Genomic DNA, 24,021 nt, shown 5'->3' with positions numbered 1-24,021 from the left:
ATCAAGAGCACAGCTTAAGCTAGATGGCTGTTCGGCAACATAACACAAAGCACACATTGCCACCACCAGAATGTAAATCCATTCTCATATCCAGCCCAACCTGACCTGGGCTGGTAAAAGCAGAAGTTTGGCCTGACCTGATCCAAGCTGTATGGGTCCCATTGAGTCATGCCGGGCTTAGGTCAGACATCTACTGCCTAATGTGTTGTTCCAACAGTTTCTTACAGCCCACTCATTCTGGCGGTTAGATGATTCACAATACAGCAAGGGTTAAAACCTTCTTCAGGTCAAAACTTGATGAAATTTAAGTGAAAAAGAGGTTGACAAACAGGGTGGCGGTTAAGAGTACACTTTGTAAACATTATGGCTTCATTGAAATAGAACCTTCCTGAGACTAGAGAGCAGCATTATGTGGTACCATTCTCAACAAGGTCTGTCCACAGTGCTTAGCGATTACGTACAGACTGCTTTCCACACCCAGTGCAGAGCTCAGAGCAGTATGATGAAGCCCTACCCAACTTGGAGGCACCGTCCGGCTGGAAGTCTGGGAATTGCCCTTCCGATGGCACACTGACAGTTCGCCTCAAACTCCTGCCTTTGGACTCTTTGGGACTCCCGTGAATGGCTTCCATTGGTACCTGTGGACAGGGCTGGGAAAAGAGTTGAGGCAGAACTGGAGTTACTTGTCCAAGTAACACATACCTCTCACTGTTCAAACTTGCTCAGGATAAAAAAAAAAAGGAGTTTCATCCCAAGTGCTTCAAAATAATACAATTAAGCTTCTTTCTGCAGTTTCAAAGTTCAACATGCTGTTCCTGAAGTGCTTGAAGGATAATGGGATTATTACAGTCAAAAATTAAAGCTGTAACCATGCAAACAGCCAGAAAATAGCCTTATTCTTCAGCATAAGTGTTTACCCTTCACAGACGCCACTTAGTCATAAGACACAAAGTGACACCATGGACGTGAAACATCAAGGCCTGGACTGGTTCTCACATATGTTGTGGTTCAAAACCAGAACATGAAAGGCTTAAACCATTTTGCAAGAAGCCTATAGAACATACAGAGACCATGGAGATTAATCTACCGCAATGAAATGGTAATTCATACCTGTTAACTGTTGGGAACAACTAACATGAATGAATTCCATCATTTTGTAGACATGTTGAAATACATGAACAGGTTGTATTCTTTAGGTGTGAGCCTTTTAATCAGAACTGCTTGCTCAAGTTTTAATATGCAGTGAGGAACACAGTTAACGTTTTCTTTTACCTATTTTAGAAACCTTGCGATGAACCTATGACCCTTGAGGTGAGTCACAGCCCCTCCCTGATTTACCTCTTCCTCTTTGTTGAGCAGGATAAGTCGGCTGTCAGTCAGGAGACAGTACTTCCTCTCCCATAGGTGGGGGTCTGAGTAGGAGGACTGGCCACAGGACAGTCGATGGGTAGGAGGGCCTTTCACACCTGGACCAAAAGAACAAGTACAAATGACTGGATAATTTTTCAGATGCCTATGACTACAAGAAATGGTTTATTTAAAAAAAAAAAGATAAATGTATTTAAATAACACTTTTCAACCATTCAACCACATTAAATTTATTAATGCTTTATTAAGGTAATTTAAGATTAATAGAGGATTTAGCAGCCTCAAAAATAGTCTGACCAAATCGACATGAGGTCTGCAAGAATGTAAAAACTGAATTTGAAAAATATTATTCTGACTATCTTAATTTTAAAATCACATCATTTGTATCATTTGAGGTTTATCTAAGCCATAGGTTGTAGTGTTATATATTCATAATTTTCCTGCCACGTAATGATTCAAACAAACACAGCAAAATGAAGCAGTGACCAAAGCAGGACATTAGAGAATAAACAAAGGCTTCCCAGACCAAATATAAAAACATCTATAACTGGTCTCCCTTCTAGAGCATGACACACACGCAAAAGAAGAAAATTTTCCAGACATCTAAGTGCTGACTGGGTTAAATATGCTCAGTGATAAATGAATGCCCTGCATACAGCGAAATGTGGGGTCCACCAAGGCCAATTAAGTAATTACATAAAATCCACTGGCTCCTGTCCTGCACAGTACATTTCTACAACACAACTGGCATACTTTGTAGAAAACACTTAATGCGTCACATCTGAACTGCATATCTATAATGCATGCCTTGTTGGTCATTTGTTTATAAAAATGTATGGGGGAAAAGCCAAGGCCTTGATTGGAATATAATTAAAATTCTTGTGAGAGGGCAGTCTATACAATTAAAAAGCCCCTCATCCCCTATTAAATTTAACAGGTATGCCATACAATTAAAATGTAAAATCTTCAATGCGTCAAGTTGTTGTGATATGTATGTAATGAAATGTAAACGTAGGGTCTCTAGGAGAAGTCCACACCCTTCCAGGATTGAGAATTTGTAATAGTCCTGCATGGCACCTGTAAAATGAGTCCAACATACATGTGGACTCTTGCACTCTCCTCTGGCCTAGGAAGGGAGAAACTAGTCTTTTTAAAATACATTATAAAACCACTGGAGAACCCTGGCATAATGCCCACTTGCATAAAAATAGTTGAATCTCCTCCCTTAATATCAACCATCATCAACTTCCAGTTATTGTCAACCCTACCAAAAAAGCCACTGACAAACCAAATACCAGAAATAATTCCACAGAAGAACCTTCACAAATCATACAAATAAAATGGGATGATGGTGTTCAAAAGTGTGAGATGTGAGTGCTGCTACAGTTGCTTAGGAAACTCTGAGGAGCAAGACCCAAAATTTAACTTCAGCACGGTGGCTCTTCAAACGACACTGCTCTCATTGCCAGTACTGTCCTGGCAAGCCTTTGCAACCATGCTGCACATGCACTAAAAATTCTGAAGCTATGATGGCAATGGCAGGAGGTAAAGCTATGTGGAGCTCCTCACTTCGGTTTGATGCCACTACTCTATTGCTACACAAAGCTCCTTGGGGCTACAAGCAGAACCCCTGAGCATCACTAGCACACAGGAAGGATATCAACAGCAATGTATATGGTCAGTTCTTTTTGTAGTCAAAGCAAATTCCAAGCTGCCTGGCCTGCTCTTTAAATTGGAAGGCTGGTTTCATTGTTGCTATTAAACAATAATTATACAATAATTTTATTAAAATAGTCAATTAAAATTAGGTTTACAAAAAGCCACATTCAGCATGCAGTTTACCATTAGTTTTATTTATTTTAAAAGGCTCAAACATTAACTAACTAGTTTTGGAAACCAGGGCTCAGTTGTTTTAAAGAATTTACATACATATCATGATTATAAAATGTAAGTTATGCCAAGAAAATGTTCATTATGGTACCAGCATGATATTGACTCTACTACACTGACACTACCTGGACATGCCAGCAAAGCCATGCGACCACAGAGAGAAGAGGCAAGTTACACACAGACAAAGCCAGATTCAAACCCACGCCCGAGTGCACACCCCTGGTGCTGCAAAGTACCAGTGCTACCTGCGAAACCACCATGATAATAGTATAATTTCATATTTGTTTAATTGCTTTACATGTCTGCCTGACAAAACATTCAGCTATGCAGTAACAATATTTGTTGGATTATAAGGGGTGTGGATGGTCCAATTAAAATCGATATAAAGAAGTGTGAGTGGGCATAGGACCTCTCAATCCTGCCTCTGAATACTTCTGCCCAGCTGTGACCACCAGGCTGTGTGGAAAACTATGCCCAAGGTCGAGAGCCTGGGTGAGGTCCCAGCACCTGTCTCTGGTTTGCAGCCAAACCTCAGACTGGTGAACACGTGCTACAGTTGACTGCCAGTAACCTCCCCAGGCATCTGTAATCTACACCTCTCAAAGTTCATTCACAGCCCTCACTCAGATGCTCCTCCACACAGAAGGGAAATGTGGCGGTTGACCCATTTCAGAAGGCATGGTGTTTGTAGTTTTGAACTTTCTACCAAAGCGATTTGCTTCCACAAAAATCTTGATTGACATTGTGTGTAACCTGTATCATTCAATAATTATAGAAAGACACTTCATCTCAATTTGTCCACCAAGAATAATTCTGCCCAAAAATGCTAATTGTAAATAGAAATTTGGGATTAGAGGTACGACCCAAACCGGCCAAACCTCATGCATGCATGCGCGCGCGCGCGCACACACACACACACACACACACACACACACAAAAGCTGAACTGCAGACAATGCCTCCGTTTCCATGGTGTCTGGCAAACACACAGGGCTGAGGGCCTGATGTCATTGTGTTTACCCTGTCATGCTGGCTAATAAGTGCTGGCTTCTCACTGGGGATTATATAAAGCAGGTACACAAACAGTAACAGACAGAAGATGGGTGCGGCACCGATACTGCGCTACTGACTGTTGAGCTCACTGAAGAGCATCCCTTAACACTTTATCGGTGCCTGAAATGTTTAAAGAAAAGTGGATATCTCATAATCTTGTCTTGCTCAAATTAACTTCAAAAGAACTTGGGGGTGAACAGTAAAAAAAAAAAAAAGAGAGAATTCACAAAGAATCAGTCAATTGTTAAGGCTTGAATAGGGGAAGGTTCACCAAGCTAGCAGTGAAGGAAACAAGGCCCAATTCAGAAAGACAAAAATATTTCTTACACTGATGGTTATTTTAGACATATGGAGGCAGAAGGAACTCAGACATGCAACAAAAAACAGACATTACAGATGATATGATGAGGTCCATCACGATTCCACCGCCACAGCAAAGCGGCCAACACATGCAAATGACCAGGAGGCAGCTGGGGATGTGTTAGGAGAGGAGAGGGGCTTTGGGAATGCACTGGTGTGTGGAGAAAGCCACTTAAATCCACTGGCTGGTTTTCAAGTTGAACTATATTAGCCTCTTTAAAAAAAGACCACGGGTTTTTAAACAAGCTGCCATAAGCAGGAGAGATCACTAATCTCCATGACCTTTTTGTGTAACACTCCAAGCTGTCTAATTCCACAGGGCTACTGTACTTCATCTGCTGTAACCACGTTCTATTAGACCCTTGAAACACGCTCTGCTACTGCGTTTGGTGCTGAGAGGGCAGCAGGAAGCGTGGCGCTTTGAGCCACTGCCTGGCACTCAAAGGATCAACATTTCAATCCTGCTACCACTGTAACACCATTGAGCAAAATACAAATTCTGAGTTGCTACAGTAAAATTACCCTGCTGCATAACTGTAAGATACTTAACACTGTATCTAGCTTTGGAGAAAAGGTGTATGCCAAATTAAAAATTATCATCACTACTTGTTAGTGGATGTTCTGGAAATGTATTTTTGTTTTTGTTTTTTTTTTTTTACTTTAGAAAGTTTTGGGATACTGGTAACAGTTGGTAAAGTTCAAATGTGGCACATAAAAGAATATCCTCAGCTTTAAGTGTGTACTTTGAACAAGAAAATACAGATTTTAAATTCCTCAGGAAAAGTTACTCCATTTTTGTTTCTGAATTGCTGAAACGCAACCAAAACATAGACCCAGGAGAACTCGCCACCCCATTTTTAATGACACCGATCTCTTAATACTGGTTACTAGTAGAACAAAGGAAAGAAACTCACAGCATAATGGAAGCCCAGAAGAAAGGAAGGTAGCAGAAAAAAATACAAGAACCTGAAAGTGATGTGTCTTCAAAAATGAAAAACTTGTTTGTTCATTTAAATAACGCATGTGTGTGCACACAAACACATTTCAGCTAGAGGCCAAAATTTTTGTTATTAATATGGCACCCCATGGTGTAGTGTTTAGAGCTGTCACCCTGCACTCAAAGAACCTAGATTCAAACCCTGCACCTACTGCAGCGCTTCTAAGTAAGGTGTTTATGCCAAATGGATTCAGAAGAAAATTTTTAAAAAATGACCCAACTTTATACAGAGGGAAATGATCTTACATACATCTTTAAGCTGTCTTGGAAAAAGAATCAACAAAATGAATAAACAACAACAACAGGTCCATTTGTTGTCATCTGTCAAATGAGTACATTACCAAAGCGCACAGCTGGTAGCGTAGTGGTTAGGGCTGCTGCTTTTGGACCTAAAGGTCGCAGGTTCAATCCCCACCACTGGCTATAGAACCCTTGAGCAAGTTACTTACCCTAAATTTTTCCAGTAACATTACCCAGGTGTAAAAAGGGGTTAACAATTGTGACCTTAACATTGTAAGTCGCTTTGGAGAAAAGCATCAGCTAAAAAAAAAAAATAAAAAAAAAAATGAATGTACAGGCTTTAAACATGACTGCATTTCTACCTTACAGAAACAGAAAATGTAAACAAAGTTTCAACATGTAGTATTTTGTCACATCTTGCATTTCTTATGTTTGTTACTTAAACACCTGAAAATTCTCCAAATAAAAACCACCCACCATGAAATGTGATAAAATGTTTTGCTTATATTCCAATGAAAACTGGAGTTTCACAGCATGAGTTACTAAATCCAGGCATTCGAGTATCACAACTCTAGGGTATAGTTTTTTCTTTTAAAGCATGAACAGGAAACGCTACCTGGGACAGAACACGCACATACATGCACACACATTCTCTTCTGTGACCAACATTTTAAGCTCTGCAAGTTATTTCATTAAGTTAAACTGGAAATTACTGTTTACAGTCACTATTTGTATGCGATACTGTTAGAGAACATTTATGGATGCACTTGCAAGTAGCAGAGAAGAGAAAATGCTCAGTGAAATATTTAAAATACTCTTACGAAATATCATTATTAACCTCTCCTCTAAGTCAGGGTTGCAGTGGTCGGGGGCCTATCCTGAAAGCACAGGGAGCTAGGTTAGTCAGAGTACACCCTGAACGGGGCGCCAGTCTATCGTAGGATGGCAACACACACTTACGGGGAAATTTAACGTCACTGATCAATCTGAAATGAACGTCTGGACTGTTGAGGAAATCAAAGCACGCACAAGAAACCCGTACGAAGAAGAGGGGGACATGCAGAACACCGCACAGACTGAGCCAGATTCTAACCCATTCTCAAACAGCTCAGGGAGTGGGCTGTGAGGCAGCAGCACTACCCACTGTGCCACTATGTTGCTCATTTTAGAATTTAGTCCTGTTGATTTTACAGGCCTGTTTTCTTTTTCCAGTCCTCTTCCCTATGCTTGGCTGAAAATGTTCTAGCATCACACAATGCAGAATTAACAAACTACATTTAGCAAGGTTAAAAAATGAGTCAGTTGCTAAGTAACTCTGTCAGAAGTTTCCTGTGACCATTTTAGATGCAGTCTTGAGCACTGAAACATGAGAACTTAGAGAGAGTAAGAGTTTCACAGCTGAAGAATGCAATCAATATAAAACGAACTGGCACACCACTGTCTCACGACACTGAAAGAGGGCCTACGTACACTATGGGTCTTGGAGATAAAATGACCACAATAAAGCCAATTGTTCTTAGCTCTTGATTTGTAAGAATGCTGTTATACAGCTGTAATGAAGCATGTCAGAGTTCCTTTTTTAAAGTAAAAGCACACGCAATATTTACACTTCCCTTTAAGGTAGGGATGCATGAACCATGCTGAATTTACGTCCTTACTGTGAGCAGAAGCAAAACATAGCAAAGAGAGTAATTGTGTAACAGAGACCATGAAAACCAGGGACAGTGACGGCAACCTTTCACAAAAAGCACAAGTTCCTAAAACTTTAAATCCAACAACTGCTGCTTTTGTTCAGATATACTCAGTAGTATAACTTATTGGAGTTAATTTATCACTTACAAAAATAAAAACAACACTTTCACACACTTTCTAATTTACTGATGTACAATTTCTGCATTATGCAGTTGTAACCACACAGTAGAGAATAGTTAAGAATGACTAACAAAAGTATTCTCAGTTGCAGCAAATGCTACAATCCTGTCTTTAAACATGACAATTCTGCTTTTATAGAACTCAATCTAGGAAAAGCACAATCATACCATCGTCTGCAGCGTCAGGGCCAATATCCTCCTTGGGTTTTAGAATCCTGCTCACTCTCCTGGACATGGAGGAGAAGAGGTCATGGAAGGAGAGACTGCCCTGTTCTGCATCTGACATTACCTGCCTCAGTACAGGCTTTTCACTGTAGGCAGTAGCCCTGGGTTCAGAAAAGGAACGGTAGAATGGGATACGGTTCCGAAGTGGAGGAGTCCCACCCTGTCCAGTTTGCTTTAATTGCCCGGAAAATGACTGCTGAGTTCTTGAGGCCCTGCAGCCCTCCATGGAATGGTCCCCATAGTCTCCCAGTTTAAGTACCCTCAGCTTGGAGATGGTTGTCCACTTGTAGTTGTCCAACAGCTGTCCAGGAACCAACTGAGAGGAATGGTACAGCTTGGGCCTGACGGGCTGTTGCCATTGGTAGGCATTTAGACAATCTTGGTTCAGTAAGCACTGGGGTGATCCATGATCCTTCTGCTTCCTTCGCAGACTCATCGTGATAAGAAACAGAATCCGATGGAAAACAGTAACTATTTAAAGGTCACCCTGGTTTCTTGACTGAAGAATGGTTCGTCCCGAATACATGAAGTGATAAGGTCATCCCTCGAAAACGGAGCGATTTAAAATCTAAGACTGACAAGGTTCAGCTATTACAGATGCAGCAACTGTCTTAAGTTTCTCTGCTTTCGGTAATGCTGAATAAAAGTCAGCTTAAAGATTCAGTTACAACTTCCTCCTTTCTGGCAGATGCAGGCCTTCCTGGGAGGAAGCGGTCTGCAGGTTTGCGTCACAAGAAACAGCAGTCTGTTAGCCAATAAGATTGCAAATTTTCTTTTACTCTGTGGTTTTGCAGTCTGCACCCAAGAAACCCCCCCCCCAAAAAAAAAAAATAAAAAGTTTTTTTTTTTTTTTATTTTTTTATTTTGAAGCTTTGATGAAAGCGCCAAGACCGGTATCGTGAGCAGGTTATGTACATGACGACTTCCTATTAGAGAGCTGGAAGTACAGTGAAGTACAAAAAAGACCTTTAGATAAGCTGGTAGAATGAACCATTCATATGCCTTACACACACTGATCCGAAACCCCTTGGAATCAAAGTGTTTTTTTTTTTTTATTTATTACATGTGCCATTCTAGGGGAACAAAGTTAATTGAGGACATTTTTGAAGATGAAAACACCAATGTCTTTTCAATACATACTGTAATTCAGAATGCTTCAAAAGCTTTTTTTTGCATTTTCAAAATATGGCATTTTATTCAAACAGAATTACATTTTTTGCCTATTTAAAGAGCAAAAAGCAACCTTCTTTCAAATTAAAAGTTCACATTTATGTCCTATTTACATGAAGGTAATACACTCCAAACCTAGCCAACTGGAAAAAAAACAATAGGTGAGCACACTGATAGGCTGCAGTAAATCCCAGAAGACCTCTAATCACTACTATATATTGCATCCCATCACTCCATCATCATGCTGTACTTTTTCTTGAATTACCCTTTAAATTGACAATGCTTTGAAAAAGTACTTTAAATGTTGTATACTTTCGCATACTGAGTGGTAACAGGATCAAGTACACCAATACCCTCCCATGGACATGAAGTATTTATGCATTTTTACCCTTAGGTCACACTGATAAACTGCACTGTGCCTTCACTGAAGGTCCACCTCTCACTGATACAATTACTAGGCCACCCACAGTACATACAAAGCAGCACAGCCAGACAGAGCTTTTTTTATCCGGGAAGATGATTAGCCAGTTGTCATTCAGTTCCTCTGGGTTTCCTGAAGGATCTCAGGTTATACCTGAGATTCAATTCAAGGCATGTTATGGTGATATGGTAACTCTAACCCAACTAAATCTGTGCGAGTCAATATCTGAGGATATTTCAACTCCCTGCAACAGGCTGCTGTCCTCTCCACAGTGTGCAGTACCTTACGTTCTGTCGTTCCAGGAACAGACTCATTGTGTGACCTGAAGTGGCTTGATAGACGAAATTCATTCAGAACAATTAATTTCAAGAACAGCTTCGTGCTGCAGTTGGTTCTGGTGCCTGAGCACCCGGGCTATGGGTTTGGGCTTTGACTTGAATCTGACTTAGTCTGTGTAGACTTTGCATTTTCTCCCTGTGTTCGTGTGGGATGATCTGGGTTCCCTGGTTTCCCACTACATTCCAAAGACATGTTTTAGGTAAATTGGTGACTAAATTTCCCCTGGTTTGTGTATGTATCGGTAAATGTGTGTGATGGGTCTGTGATGGACTGAGGTTCTATCTACGGTGTAGTCTGCCTCACACTCTATGCTCCTTGAATAGGTTCCACACTACTGAAACTCTGCAGTGGACAAGCAATTATTGATAACAGACAGAAAATGACTCTGATAGTTAATCTCTAAGAGTCAGTTCAGACTGGTCTCCATAGTCCAAAAAAAAAAAAAAAAAAAAAAAAACCTCAAGCATTCTGACCAAACCTACAATTTCATTCCATGTCATTGCTTTAATATTTTCACTCGAAAGTATAATTACAGCAGCAGTGATAGAAAGAAGCACATTTAGAGATCTAGATCATGGGCAAGGAGCCTTAATTTAGGAGCACATGTCCATCATGTGTCTCTATACTGGGAAAATCAGAGGGGAAACAGATTAGAGGAGAATGGACATCTCTCAGCCCTCCATTGCAGACACTTGTACCCATTGTGTCCTTCCACTCTGAAATAGATTCCTTGCCTGTTTATGCACCAAGAAGATTGTTTCCTTGACTTGGTTGCTGAAGAAGGACATCCTCACTCTCCCATCACAAAAGCGCTAGGATGAGGAGGGGTAACAAAGACAGAGGGAACTTTCCACTTCCTGTCCCATCCTGCTTCGCCATTGTTACCTGAAAGTGCAGGAAGCTCTAATACAGACTAGAAAAGCAGCCTCCTGCATGTTCATATACACAGGATTGGTTTACAATATCTAAAAGAAAGAGCTCAAGACTGCAACTTAAACTGTCACAAGTGTAATAAATATAAAAACGTTGGTGTGTTTTTTATGCTATTCAAGTGGAAACTGACAGCATAAATTAAGTTTTTGGGGCTTATGAAGTCAACTTGCACTGCCTCCCAAAACAGACTTGTTGATGGTAGTGTAATAACTGGTTTCACCCCTTAAAACCATACAGTTTATTTTGCACTGCATATACTGAAGCCAAAACAACATTAACAAGATGTTTACCCAGCATATGTTGCCTTTAAAGATTTTTGTAAATAGTGTCAAACCAGTTAGAAAACTGTAAAATTAAAGTCTGATGGAAAAGCATGAAACAAATAATAGTTTTCACTTCCTGGAAATTACTAAAATTATTTGCCAAAACACAGGCTGAACATATGAAAAAGTGGCATGTCCCAAAAACAGCTTATTTTTCATTAGAGAAAAATGGGGATTCAATCACAAATGTTTAGCTTTGTGACAGCAGGGCACAGCTTTACCAACATCCGACTCATAAAAACTAAGTCTCCACCTACACACACAGAGGTTATTACTCCAAGAAAAATTCCACTTTTAAGACTGATATTTTCAGTTCTAAGGCAAAAGCAACCCCAGAGGTTATGCAGAGTCTTAAACTAAAAGCTGCAGCAATATGCAGGCTAGAAACTGCACTTCAATACACTAAGAAGAGCAATTTATATTGCCATTTAAAACAACCATTCTACAGTTAAATTAACTTTACAATTGCATTCTGTCTGAACCAACTGCTTCTATGTCCAGGCTGTCAGACAGCCCAAAAGGCTTATGATGTATTTTTATATGTTTAACACTCAGGCAGAATAGCGTAATCATACTGATGTACTGCCAACTAAAGAGTTCTAAGAACATAATGTTAGTTTTGGTTTAATCTTTTATAAATTTTTATTTTAAAGCCTTTTATGTCAATTGTATTAATTTCTGACCAACTTAAATTTCAGTAAGTGGCTACTTCTTAGTTAAACACCGCCATTTCCCCTGAACAGAATCACATGTTCACATAGCCTGCTGCTGATGAAGTGGATCAAGGCTGATAAGATGTGCAGAGCAGGACATGCTAGGCAGATGTGTGCAACAGTGGTGCCAAAAGATCTGTGCGCAAATGCTGATGTATGGGTGCAGAGATGGGGTAAACCACAGCAGAAATCAAAGTCTCACTCCTGTCAGGAAAAAAAGAAGCTGAAGTGCAGTTAAAGGACAAGGAAGTCAAAGCTGAAAACTGATTCACTTTTAGACACTGATGGAAGTAGAAAAACATGGATTTATAGATTCATCTTGCAAATTAGCAAAGCAAGCTCTGGCTGGTGGTGTAATGGCATGGGGTTTAATCTTGTAGCACGCACTTGAAATGAGTGAAGCAATGTTTAAATACCACAGGACACCTGAACCAGTGCATTCCTTTATGGAAGCAATGTATCTGTGAATGGGGCTCTTTCAACAGGATAATGCTCCATGCGCAGAAATGGTGCCTAAAACATGGCAATGAATTTGGCTTACTGCAGTGGCCTGTTCAATCACCTGATCTCTATCCAATCAAAAAGAATCAGTGTGAAGAAGCAGAAAGAGCCATTCAGAGTGAAAATTCTTCACTAGTCAGTCTGCAGTGACTTCAGGAAACAATGCAGTTGGCTTGGACATGCATTTCTGTGGAGGTCTTTTTGACAACTTGATTGAATGTCCATTCAATTTGTACCTGTCCTGGAGCCAAAATGGAGCACTACATCATTCTTAAATATGCTTATTAAAGTGGCCACTATTGTGTTTATCAGTTGAAATTTCCAGTTAGTTTTAATGAACTTCCCTCATTGCTCCTTCCTCCAGACACTGAACCAACCAAAATATTTATTTTAACTGGCAGAGCTCTACAGCTAACTTCCCATATTAAACTTCCTATCTCAATTTAAAGAAGGGGAAAAAAGGGTAGTATCTGGTCATGTTAAACCAAACCAAAACAAAAGAAAAAAAATTCTCACAATCAGTTCTTTTCCCAGAGCAGAGAGATTTATATTAATTCATAATAATAATGACAACTGCGATCAAAAGATTCACAAAGCATTCCCATCTTCTCTCCTTGGCTCTCTTTACTAGCTTCTTGTATGTGCCCATATCAAGTTCAAGATAGCCTAAAAGACAATCGGTGCCTCTGCTTCCCAGTACCTGTAGGATCTGATCACTCACTGCACCCCAACCAGACTGCTACACTCCTGCACCTCTTGCCTCTTAGTGGTCCCACACACATCAGATCCAAAAATCAAAAACCCAAAGAATCTTTGTTCTGGCATCAATGTGGTGGAATGAGCTCCCTTTCTCATTCAAAACTGCTGAATCACTCAATATTCAAGAAGTCTCAAATCTTTCATGTCTACTTTTCCAGATTATCTCCTCCATAAACTTTTACTGAATTATCGGTGAAAAAAGACCCCAATTTTATATACAGGTATTCGTAATCTTGGAAAAGATGGTAGAACTAAATTAACTATATTCTATGAATCATGTGACTGTATCATTCTGTGGGTCAAATGCACTTTTGTTAACTCCGAGTTGGACGTTGGTTTGGAGGAAAGCATCTGCTAAATTAATAGATGTAATTTATTTCACTAAATATAGCATGTTGCGACATTTCATACAGCTGAACCATTTTCATCTCTTTAGCACTTTAACTCTTTAGTCGCTTGTGACTAATCCGAAATAAGCATGTCCATTTAGAGGACAGAGAAGTATGATCATAAGCATACACACACAAACACAGACAAGCAGGTATTGAATGTACCTCAGGGGGCCATTTTTCTTAATTTCAATGTTTCAAGGATTACTTGATTTGAAGACAAGGGGAAAAAAAAAAAAGTTTCCGTACATGGAACAAGGATCGGGCCCAAAACAGGAAGGGGACTTCCTGTGTTTTCAGGTAACGCCTGGAATCCTAGCAAGCTGTACTCCTACTCCTTGTTGAGGAAGCAGTTGTTTCCAGATTCAACTATGCATCAAGATGTTGTTGCATTTACTTTTGTGTCAGTGTCAAAGCTGACGCACACATTACTGCATTATGTAATAAAAGGGATACAGTGGAAAAAACAAATTATGAAGTCAAACTATGTTAAGGTAGAGGGTGGTGAGGAGGCTATCAAAAAGTGGTGGAAGCAGAAGCGCTGAATACTAAGCAGTTATTAATGTATTTTTTCCATTACTACATTTATGTCACGTGCTTTGTAGGATTGTATATAATAATCTTTTAGGCTGCACTTTGCAAACCCCCCTGGTGTAAAGATTAATTTTTTAATCCAAAAATATATGCCAATACATAAACACAGTGCATATTTAAGAAAGTCTCTCCCATGTGATGCCAAATAACAGATTTGAGTCTTATTTTATGCCACATTTTTAGATTAAACAGATGCATATAAAACCCCTAACATTACCTTACACCTTTTCAATATACTAAAAAGAAAAAAAAAAAAAAACTGTGGTATGCATAATCGCATTACACTAAATAATTGGGTAACTTGAATAAGATTCTAGCTACTTGCTAGAACAATGACAAATCAAAATGACCATAATTAGGCCTTTGTAAAAATGTCTTAAGTTTAAAAAATAAAATGCATTTTCATGTTCATTTTGTCCATGGGACAGCAATGTTTTGAACTACTTGATATTTAGAAGCCATGGTCACATACAATCAGGAGTATATATGGCAGGATATACTGAATATGTTAGAGTCCTTCCCACTGACTGCCTTTGTTATTATAATTAAGTGAGAACAAGCGGAGCTGAGCCTACTGCTGTTGGCATGCTCCGATCACAGCCCCAGCCAAGGAATCGACGGTTGCTCACCAGACCGCAATCAGAGACTGTGGGATGGGGGTAGGAATGGAACGATGGCAAAGCAGAGAGCCAAAGGTCAGCAAAAGCACAAGACAAAGAGGGGCGGGCAAAAGCAGATGGGAGAGGGAGGATAAAGAAGACTGCAGAGAGAAAAAAAGTATGCTTTGAATGAATGAGTCAGAGACTAAAGAAATCCACAAAGCAGGAAGAAAAAAAACTGGGACCAACTGATATCAAATGAACTTTCAGTTAGTTTCAGATTAAAGTAGTAAAAATAAATGTAATTTTAGTATTTCACAATACAATGAAAAGTGTTTTATTACAACATCTGCAGTCTCTTGTCAAATTCTTCAGATGCAAAAATTTTAAGCAATGACAATCATTTACATTATTCATTTAGCAGACTCTGCAAACTGGCATACATCTCAGAGAAAAATACAATGAGTATTCTTGAATTTAGAATGCTTTAAAAAAAACCAAGGACAAACACTACAATGTGACAACATTAGACTTCACTTTTTAAAGAAGTGCGCAAAAAAAAAAAAAGTTAGAGATAAGCCAGAAGTTACCATCTGACACGGTTGTCCCTAAGTTAAGGAATATTGCGGTAATTATCAATTCAGGTTAATTGCTCAAGAGTATAGCAGCCTGGCCCCTTCCTGGGGCTTAAAACAGCTATCTTCACCTCATTCAGTAACCTCAATCTACTGGCACAGTTTTATTTACTTTCTATTTTGTATTTTGTCATCGGTCTTTCTCGGTGTTTGGATTTCTTAGTTGATGATCTTAGTTTTACACATTTTAACAAGTGACACACACACACACACACACACACACACACACACACACACACACACACAGTCTGAAACCGCTTGTCGCGAGTGGGGTCGCGGCAAACCGGAGCCTAACCTGGCAACACAGGGCGCAAGGCTGGAGGAGAAGGGGACACAGCCAGGATGGGACACCAGTCTGCCGTAAGGCACCCCAAGCAGGGCTCAAACCCCAGACCCACCAGAGAGCAGGCCCCAGCCAAGCCTCTTGTGCCACCATGCCCCCCTATTTGAATCTATGCTTTTGCATTCTGAAAGTCAGGTTCTCTCATGTAAGTGGTGTTTGCCTTAGCTCTGTTAATACTGACACTGACCCAGTATTGTCACAGAGACCTGGGACTTCAGTAACAATTCTGGCAGAGGTGGTCAATTTTACACTCACTTGCTCACAGCAGGAGCACCTCACACAAACTAACCATTTAAATATCTTCCTCGTCTGAGCTGATTCTTAGTAAGCTTAAATTCACTCTTTTCTGTAGCCACTGTGCACCCACTGCCCAGAGAGATTTAATACATGCTATAGGTGGAAAGTTAGCCACTCATGCTGCTACATGCTAGAATGTTAAAACCACATACACATCATTACTTCTACACGATATGTGCCACCAGTAAAGAGCTACCAAAACAAAGACCAAAAATGAAAACAAATGGATATTAGAGACTTTCATATATTTCACTGAATTAAACACCTGACAGATGAAGCATGAAGACGAGATTTCTTTTTGTTTGCCAACGCAAAATAATATTTGAAAACGTTCATATTTAGTGCTGTGAGTGAAACAAAATTTTGTGTTCTGTAAAATACGAGAACAAGGCACTGAAGACTACCACAGTTTTCGGGGGGGGGGCAGTCAGTGAGGAAGTCTAAACATATGCGCAGTTACAACCCACCTCAAAGTAAGTGGTTAGTCTGCTAGAAAACCTGCTTTTTGGATGGCATTTCCAGAATAAAACCTTAGCATTTTTAGGCTAATAAATTATAATTCAAAAACTGCTCCACTATGCCAGTACACACCAAAGCTTTATGTAAAATAAAATGGATTTGCATTGCATTATTTGACTTATTGTGTTGCTCACTTTAGTTTAAAGTTAAGTAGCTGTATGGGGGGGTTCTGGAATTGGTATGCTGTAACCAAGGAATCTTATAAATTCCACAGATGTATGATGGTTCACCTCTTTGAAATATGCTTTGTAATGGTAAAGTATATAGGAAGAATAAACACCATGGGGATCTCTTTTAAAAGGTAGAACAATAACTGAGGAGGACAGCTGGGGATCCATCTTAAAGTATTTCAGCAGAGGAATGCAGTGACGAACACTGGTGCCGGTCATCATGAAATCCTGGCCACTGAAGTCATTCACAGATTAACATTTTCTGACGTCATAGGTCCAATGAATCAGGGGAGAGGGACGCAGAACCTTTCTTTTCAGTCTTTAGCATGGCACAGCACTCCTTGGCTGCTCAAAACAAAACTCCCTGTTCACCAATTATCTAACCCTGGATCTGAGTTTTGTGCATTAGAAGACACTAATATGTTCAAAAAACAACATGTAGGCCAATGTGTGCAGCATGTGATGTTTGACAACCATTTGTATAACTTATTTTCTTGTAGAAAGTTTGCCCTTGTCCATTTTACATATGTCATGAGCTTTATGTAAATTTAGGGCAAGAACCTTTTTTGCAAAGGAAATGATCAGACAGACAAATCAGAAAAATTTTGGCTTTAGCAGCTTGTAGACTGGCTGATCAGCAATACTCATGTACAGCAATGGTCATGTCAAGGGGCCTTGCAATTTCTGGGAAGGAAGGAGACAATGGGTAGGGGGCTCATTCACAGACTGCTCATCAAGGCTGAGACACCACATTTCCCATTTTCCCATGTACTATAAATGGTCATCGACAGCATCTGTGCTTCCCCCATCCCCCCATTGGACTGTCCACTTTGCTGTGTGACAACACCCTTTTAAAAATAGCTGGCCATGAAAAAGTGGAAGGGTGCACAAGACAACACGAGAGCAAACACTTAAAATCAGCATGCACTCAATCACATCTCCCTCAACCTGGGTTTATGGTTCAACAGAGAGAATTCATAATTACAAATACCAAAACATGCAGAGAATGTGTTTACAGTAGGAGAAAACAGAACCATAAAAACTCATGGTAAGCTTAAAGGAACTCAAACCAGATTTAAGTACTGTAAATTATACATATGAAAACTAGACAGTGCAAACAGTGCAAAAAAGACCAGAGGAATATAATTTCGATTAGTGTTTCAAGTGTATAGCTCTGAATTTACAAGACAGCAGTTAAAGTAATTTCCAAGTCACTGAACAGTTTATTAAAAGGATAAACTACAGAAATTAAGTACACTTTTTCTGGGTAACTTGTGTCACAAACAAGTAAAAAGTAAGGTTCTCTAGCTATAACAAGATCAAGGGTCACCATCTACATACCCTAAAAAAAACCTTGTTTGGCATTGGTCCTTGTTGCAGTGGACAAAATATCAGTATGGGGCTGCTGGTTTTAAAGTTTGTAAGATACAAAAGATGAAATACAGAACAAAAGATGAAAATTGTATTTAGCTCTAGAAAGTCAGTATGGTTCATCAAAAACAACTGGTCATATTCATACCTGGATGTTTCATTAGAGCAACTGAGAATAGGAACAGCTGAGGCCCTTGGGGTACTTGAACCAGACAGCATTATGGATTCAGGATTGGTAACCTGAAGTTATCTACTGCTATTCCTGTCAAAATATTAAATAAACCACACTAAAACTTCACTTTTCATTAATACACCTAGGCACCAACTAGACTACTCAGGTACACATGAAAGAGAGCAGTTTTAGTCTGGCTCTTTTTAGGGTGTCTGCGAACTAAACATTTAAATAGGCTATGGAGAGCTCATATCAAATAACCATGAATACACCAAGAACAGTTGTTTAGATTAATTCTAAATTAATGAAGCTTTAAGAAGAGGGACAAAGAACAAACAGAAAAGGCAGGATATTTCTGTATCATATAACAGTTAAGTGCTTATTAAATGGCTGGCAATATTTTGTTGTGTGATAAGAAAACAAAGCTCAAATACACTTTAAAAATATTCATTAAAGCTTATGGCAATAACTGAAGTTGTAATATATATGAAATTTAAAAAAAAATGTTTTCAAATAACAGAATATACCGAGATCTGACACTGTATTGCCAATTCACAAAGTCTCCCCAAACACACACACACACACATTTTCAGAACCGCTTGTCCCACACGGGGTCGATTCACTGTAATTAATGGGTGGATGCGATAATCCTTGCAAAGTATACCGTACTTCTGCAGGCTCAGAGAAATAATCTAAAGACGTGAATGAAAATGGGTCAAAAGACTAGAACCACGAACATATAGCCTGCACGGAATAACAACATGAAACTACAATACAGAGAACCTGGTTTCATCCTTAAAACGAAGTAAATTCAGAATTGGAACAAAGTTAAAACACTGTTCTTCAGTTGTATAGCAGAGCAGCTCGAGAGATTTCAACCAGAAATTACTATAAAACCATTAAAGTTTAGCCAGGGAACCATGTCATTTTAATTTCTTGATATCATCATCACCTTCCACCCCTCCTGGGGCATAGGCCACCAACAAGGTCTCTCCAGGCATCTCCGAGTTGAGATGCCTTGAAGTTTCCAAAACACATTTTACTGATTCTTGTACGTGTCCTCTGGTTTGCTAAAATCTTTTAATACACCTCTATTCATTTCAAGCTGAAAGCGAAGAGTCTGCAAATGATAGACAATTACAAAAATAAGGTAACAAATCTAGTTTAAAGCATCTTCACAGCCCACAGTATGTGGCACTTTTCAACATTTCAGTTATTGTTAGTGTTTGATTTACAAGTACGCCAAAGTTGAAGGGTTCTCAACTTTAGCACCACAGCAGAACCAGAGGTTCCAGAGGTCTGAAGCTGGACATAAAATACCGGATGGGCTCCGCTGCAGTACTCCTGTGTGACATCTTGCAACGAGAACCCCTCTCATCCGCACTGTTAAGTGACAGATTTGTTTAAATTAATCTTTAAAAACTGACATTAGAAAAAAGAAAAAAAAAAAAAGCAGCATGAAAAACATTTGATAATTACCTCTTCATTTATAAGATTTCATTTTGCATATTTGTCATTCATCCATTGCACAAAGATAAGCACCGGAAATACAATTAAGTGCCTTATAAACAGAAAATACAAATTTATAGGAAGAAATAACTACACCCCAGTGTATGAAAAAATCAGGAGACATAAAAGTAAACTTTACATTGTAGAATCACACCAATCCATGAAAATACAACATGTCATGTTCAGATATTTTACTGACCATGGCATCAGGCAGCTTCGCCACAGCATAAAAAAAAGTTAGGGGCTCAATCAATGAGTCAATTTCTAATATACACACACACGGACGGACGGACGGGTAGAGTAGAGGGGCGGACAGTCACAGACAGAGTTGCGCTCGTCTTCATCATCTATCACCACACACACAGCCATCATCGCATAGTCCGTTCGGACTTGAGAACAGAAGCGGTTTAACCGGCGTCTCCGTTAACAGACGTGACGAACGCAGCGAGATTAGCCGGATTATTTCCACTCACAGCTCAGCTCTCACGCGACGCAACAAACAAATCAACTCTCCGCGAGGTGACACACGTCTTTAGCGCAGGGAGTTGTGCACTTAGTTAAAGAAATGAAATACCTGCCTGCCCGAGCTCGAATGACACCACATACACTCAGGAACACGTATTCTGATGTAACAAAAACGACTAGCAGGAGGATGGAAAGATAATGCCGCGTAAAATTAACACGTGACGTGTAACTGAATGGAAGGAGCAGGGAAATTTTGCGGGCGATTCTCACCGAAAACTCGCAGCCATCCTTGCTGGTGACACACAGAGTCCGCCAGGAGTCCTCCGACCACCGGCTCCAGCGACACCGACAGCAGCCCGCCGCCAGAGCTCTCCCCTTCCCCGGCCATGGAGCCAGAGTCGAGGGCAGTCACACTCCCGTTGTAGATCCCAGCAGCAGCGGACATGGACTCCATCCCGAGCGCTCCCACCAAGCTGCGTCGCCTCGGGCTCTGCGAGGTGTCGGGTCGGGGGTGAAGCCAGGTGCGAAGGAAGCCGGGTGTGTGCGCGGCTGCCTGCACGCAGCGGAGCGGGGCAGCACCGTCGTCGTGCCGCGCGATACCGAGCCCTCCTCGCGACCCACTAGCCTAGCTTAGCTCAGCTCGCGCCTCACTCTTTCACACTCTCACTCAGTTTAATACAATTACCTCACATTCTCCCCTTCTCTGCCCTACTTCTGCATTCCGTCCACCGTAGTATTAGGTCCCATTCTCTTTTCCGCGTTCAATTCCCGTTAATTAATGCGCTTAAACGTTAATGCGACTTCCATTAATGGGATTAGAAACGTGGGTGAACTCAAGTACTCAGAGAGTGACAAAAACTGCGCGTTTCGCGTTACTTTAACTAAGTTAAGACCCTTTCTTCATACTGCTGGCCACACGTCAAAGTGACTGGGATGTGTCTGTACAAAAAAATGTTTCCGTAATCCTCTCGATTTTTCCTTTTTCTTTTCTAACTGACAAGAATTATTCGAAAACTATCATTCCCAATTAAAACACAAGCAAGAGTAGAGTGTGTTATCATTAAATTTGATTTGAACAGACAAGAATCTGGAGCGATATGGTCCCGTAAATGGGATTCTATCAGCCGGCAAGACTGACTCAGACTGTCTACTCACTACTGGAGTGTGAGGAGAGTTTTACTGGGATAGAGTAGACGAGCCCACCTACCGTTGCTTTATTAAAAACCTATACCAACGTGAATATCTACATACACAGACAGTGTCCTCGCCACAGACACAATTGTCCGCATCACTTCCTCCCATTACGGCAACTCATAAAAGTTAATGGTAAAACAGGACAGTCAGTGCTCTTAGAGCAGCGTACTCTGACCATTCCTAATATTAAAAAAAGACAAAAATAAAAAGAAGTTATCAGACTCGTCACTTCTGACCGTTTTCTCCCAGACGTTCCAATTCAACGGGAAAGAAACAAAAAGAAAACACCCTGCCTCGCATTTTCTTTTCTTTTTTTTTTTTTGTTTTTTTCAAAGAAATCCGGAGCAACCCTTTTCTGTACTTCAATCACGTCTGGCTACGGCGAAGAGCTCCACAGAGCCAGGGCAGAGCAGTCGATGCCGGACAAAGTCCTCTTCACAACGGAACGTCCACGCGCCGCAGCCTGCCCGCGGAGGCGGAGCAATCGATTTCCGCACAGCGCTGCCTTCTTTCCGAGCGGCTCCGTAGTGGCCACCGTCTCAAGTTGATCATATTCATTCTGCTTGGTACAATACCTGGCCGGCAGTGCAAATGCTGGTCAAACGACCATTATTTAATTTAATGTACACGTAGAGTTTAATGGTTTGCGCGGGATTTCCATGAGATGTGTTTTTTTTTTGTCTATAGCCTGCTTGGAAACAAGACTGAGTTCATATGGCCCTCTGCAGGAATTCTAGGATATTTCCGTTTTAAATCAGTCGCGAGCGCGTCCAACCATACCAAGTAGTACTATAATAAACACATCTAAAATAACCATCCATAATTTGCGAATGCATATTTGTTTAAATAGTGATTGCAAAAAGAATAAAAATCGTTAACTAGCCTTAATTTCTATACATTGGTGTTCATTCTTGTCTCCTGTTCTTCCCTCCTTTTCTTTGTCGTGCAGATATTTACCCGTAGAATCCACCTTGTATCCATTTAAACTTCTTGATCAGTTGACCTGTGATTAAGATGTTTTGCTTTTTGGAAACTAAAAGTCAGTAAGGGTATAGTCATAGCTATTACAGACATTTGGAATTGCATTCAAGTTCCTAACAGCAGCTCACTAGTGAAAAAAGAATGTTTTCAGGCATCAGTGGAACTGGACTGACCATTTTAAAAGAAACGTACAAACGAAACAATAAAATTTATATTAAAAACATAATAGCACTTAGAATGGCAAATGTGATCCAGATGCACTACAATAATCACGTGTAAGTGAAAAAACAAATTACAAATGGTTTGAGTTGAAATTACAATTAGAAAAATATTATACCAATATCAATAATATCTGACGCTTACATTGGGGTGTGAAGTTGAAGACTTTCTGAGAATATTTTTCTCCAAAAGCAAAAACTAAAACAACTGTTTCTGTGTTAATGTTATTGTTGTTTTGGATAGACAGCACAATTCACATTCATTTTTACTGTTGACTTTATATTTCAAAATTTTCTTAATACATCTTTTATTCTACTCTTATAGGCTGCAAAATGGCCTATCTACAAACATACTCACCATAAAATGCATAAAAACTTGAAAATGCTAATTTTCTGCACTTTTATAACCTTTAAACTCTCTTGACATGTTGCAGTACAAACTAGTAGAGTTCTGCCCACTTCATTTCAAAGGTTTTATTACAAGTGGAAAACAGCATCATCTGAACTATAAATAATTACCAAAGAAACACATGGAAATTAAGTTACCACCACATCACTAAGGTCATGTTCACATCATATATAATGAATTTTCAATATCAAACGACAAACACACAATTCTATGGCTTTGAACCATTTTTGTTGTTTGTGTCACAAGCTTTCCAGCTTGTCTTTATGGTAATTAGGAATTCAGGCTGTGCTATCATAAGACTGCATAATTCGATTTTGTATTGTGGAAGTACAAACGATCTTCAGCTTCAAGTCCATCTAGATTTAAAAAAATAACTAGTTCATGTTTTGCAGTGTAATTATTTTAGTATGAACGCAAGGAGGAAGCGTGTTGGAAAGCGAGGGCAGAAAAATGTTCAAGAATAATTCTACATATTGGTAATGACAGCTAGCGCTAAGTGTAATCTCCAACTGTTAAATATAACGTAATAGAACTTTTTAATAAACACAGGGCGAATAAGTTATTTGATACTATGTTTTATTACCGTGGGAAATATTATAAGCGGAACCATAAATGTTATAGTTTGTCGGCGGACCGTTTTAAATTCTGGATGGTCAGTTGTTAAACTTCCGGTAGCCTCTTCAATACCGACAGAAATGTCTTTGACTGAATGTGGACGTGATATTGTGAGACCAGGCGTCCCCAGCATCGCACAGCTAAAGGCGAACGATAGGCCTACAGCTTTAATACAGACTTATTTTATGACTAGCTGTTCGCTATTTATGATGTTTTTTTTTTTTTGTCAACGCAAATCGTGTCAAGGGACCGGCTCTGAGAGCAGGATGGAAATAGCAAACGGCTCGGTCGACAAGGCTTCGATTCCAGCAGTTCTACTTCTGGAGAATTAAAAAACGTCTCATTTCCACTGAACTTTGAAGACTCCCCAAAAAAGTGG

The 24,021-nt window shown here is 39.9% G+C and overlaps 1 protein-coding gene across 4 annotated transcripts in view; it reads right to left on the bottom strand.

The window, feature by feature from the left end:
* rasal2 (RAS protein activator like 2) overlaps positions 1-21,784 on the bottom strand; it is a 44,529-nt gene extending 22,745 nt beyond the window's left edge. For 3 of the 4 annotated variants that reach the window (XM_018753677.2, XM_018753678.2, XM_029250387.1), the window contains exons 1-3: positions 7,947-8,665; positions 1,339-1,466; positions 515-650 (exon numbers count right to left, since the gene is read on the bottom strand). In XM_018753677.2, the coding sequence (XP_018609193.1) occupies positions 515-650; positions 1,339-1,466; positions 7,947-8,439 (757 nt within the window). In that variant the 5' untranslated portion in view covers positions 8,440-8,665. Of the gene's footprint in view, positions 1-514; positions 651-1,338; positions 1,467-7,946; positions 8,666-20,495 lie in introns of those variants that run through there. The other variant, XM_018753679.2, reaches the window with a different exon arrangement.
* Positions 21,785-24,021: the final 2,237 nt, after the last annotated feature.

Source organism: Scleropages formosus, chromosome 3 (genome assembly GCF_900964775.1).
Source record: "Scleropages formosus chromosome 3, fSclFor1.1, whole genome shotgun sequence".
Lineage (NCBI taxonomy): Eukaryota > Metazoa > Chordata > Actinopteri > Osteoglossiformes > Osteoglossidae > Scleropages > Scleropages formosus.
This window is presented reverse-complemented; position numbering and strand designations above follow the sequence as displayed.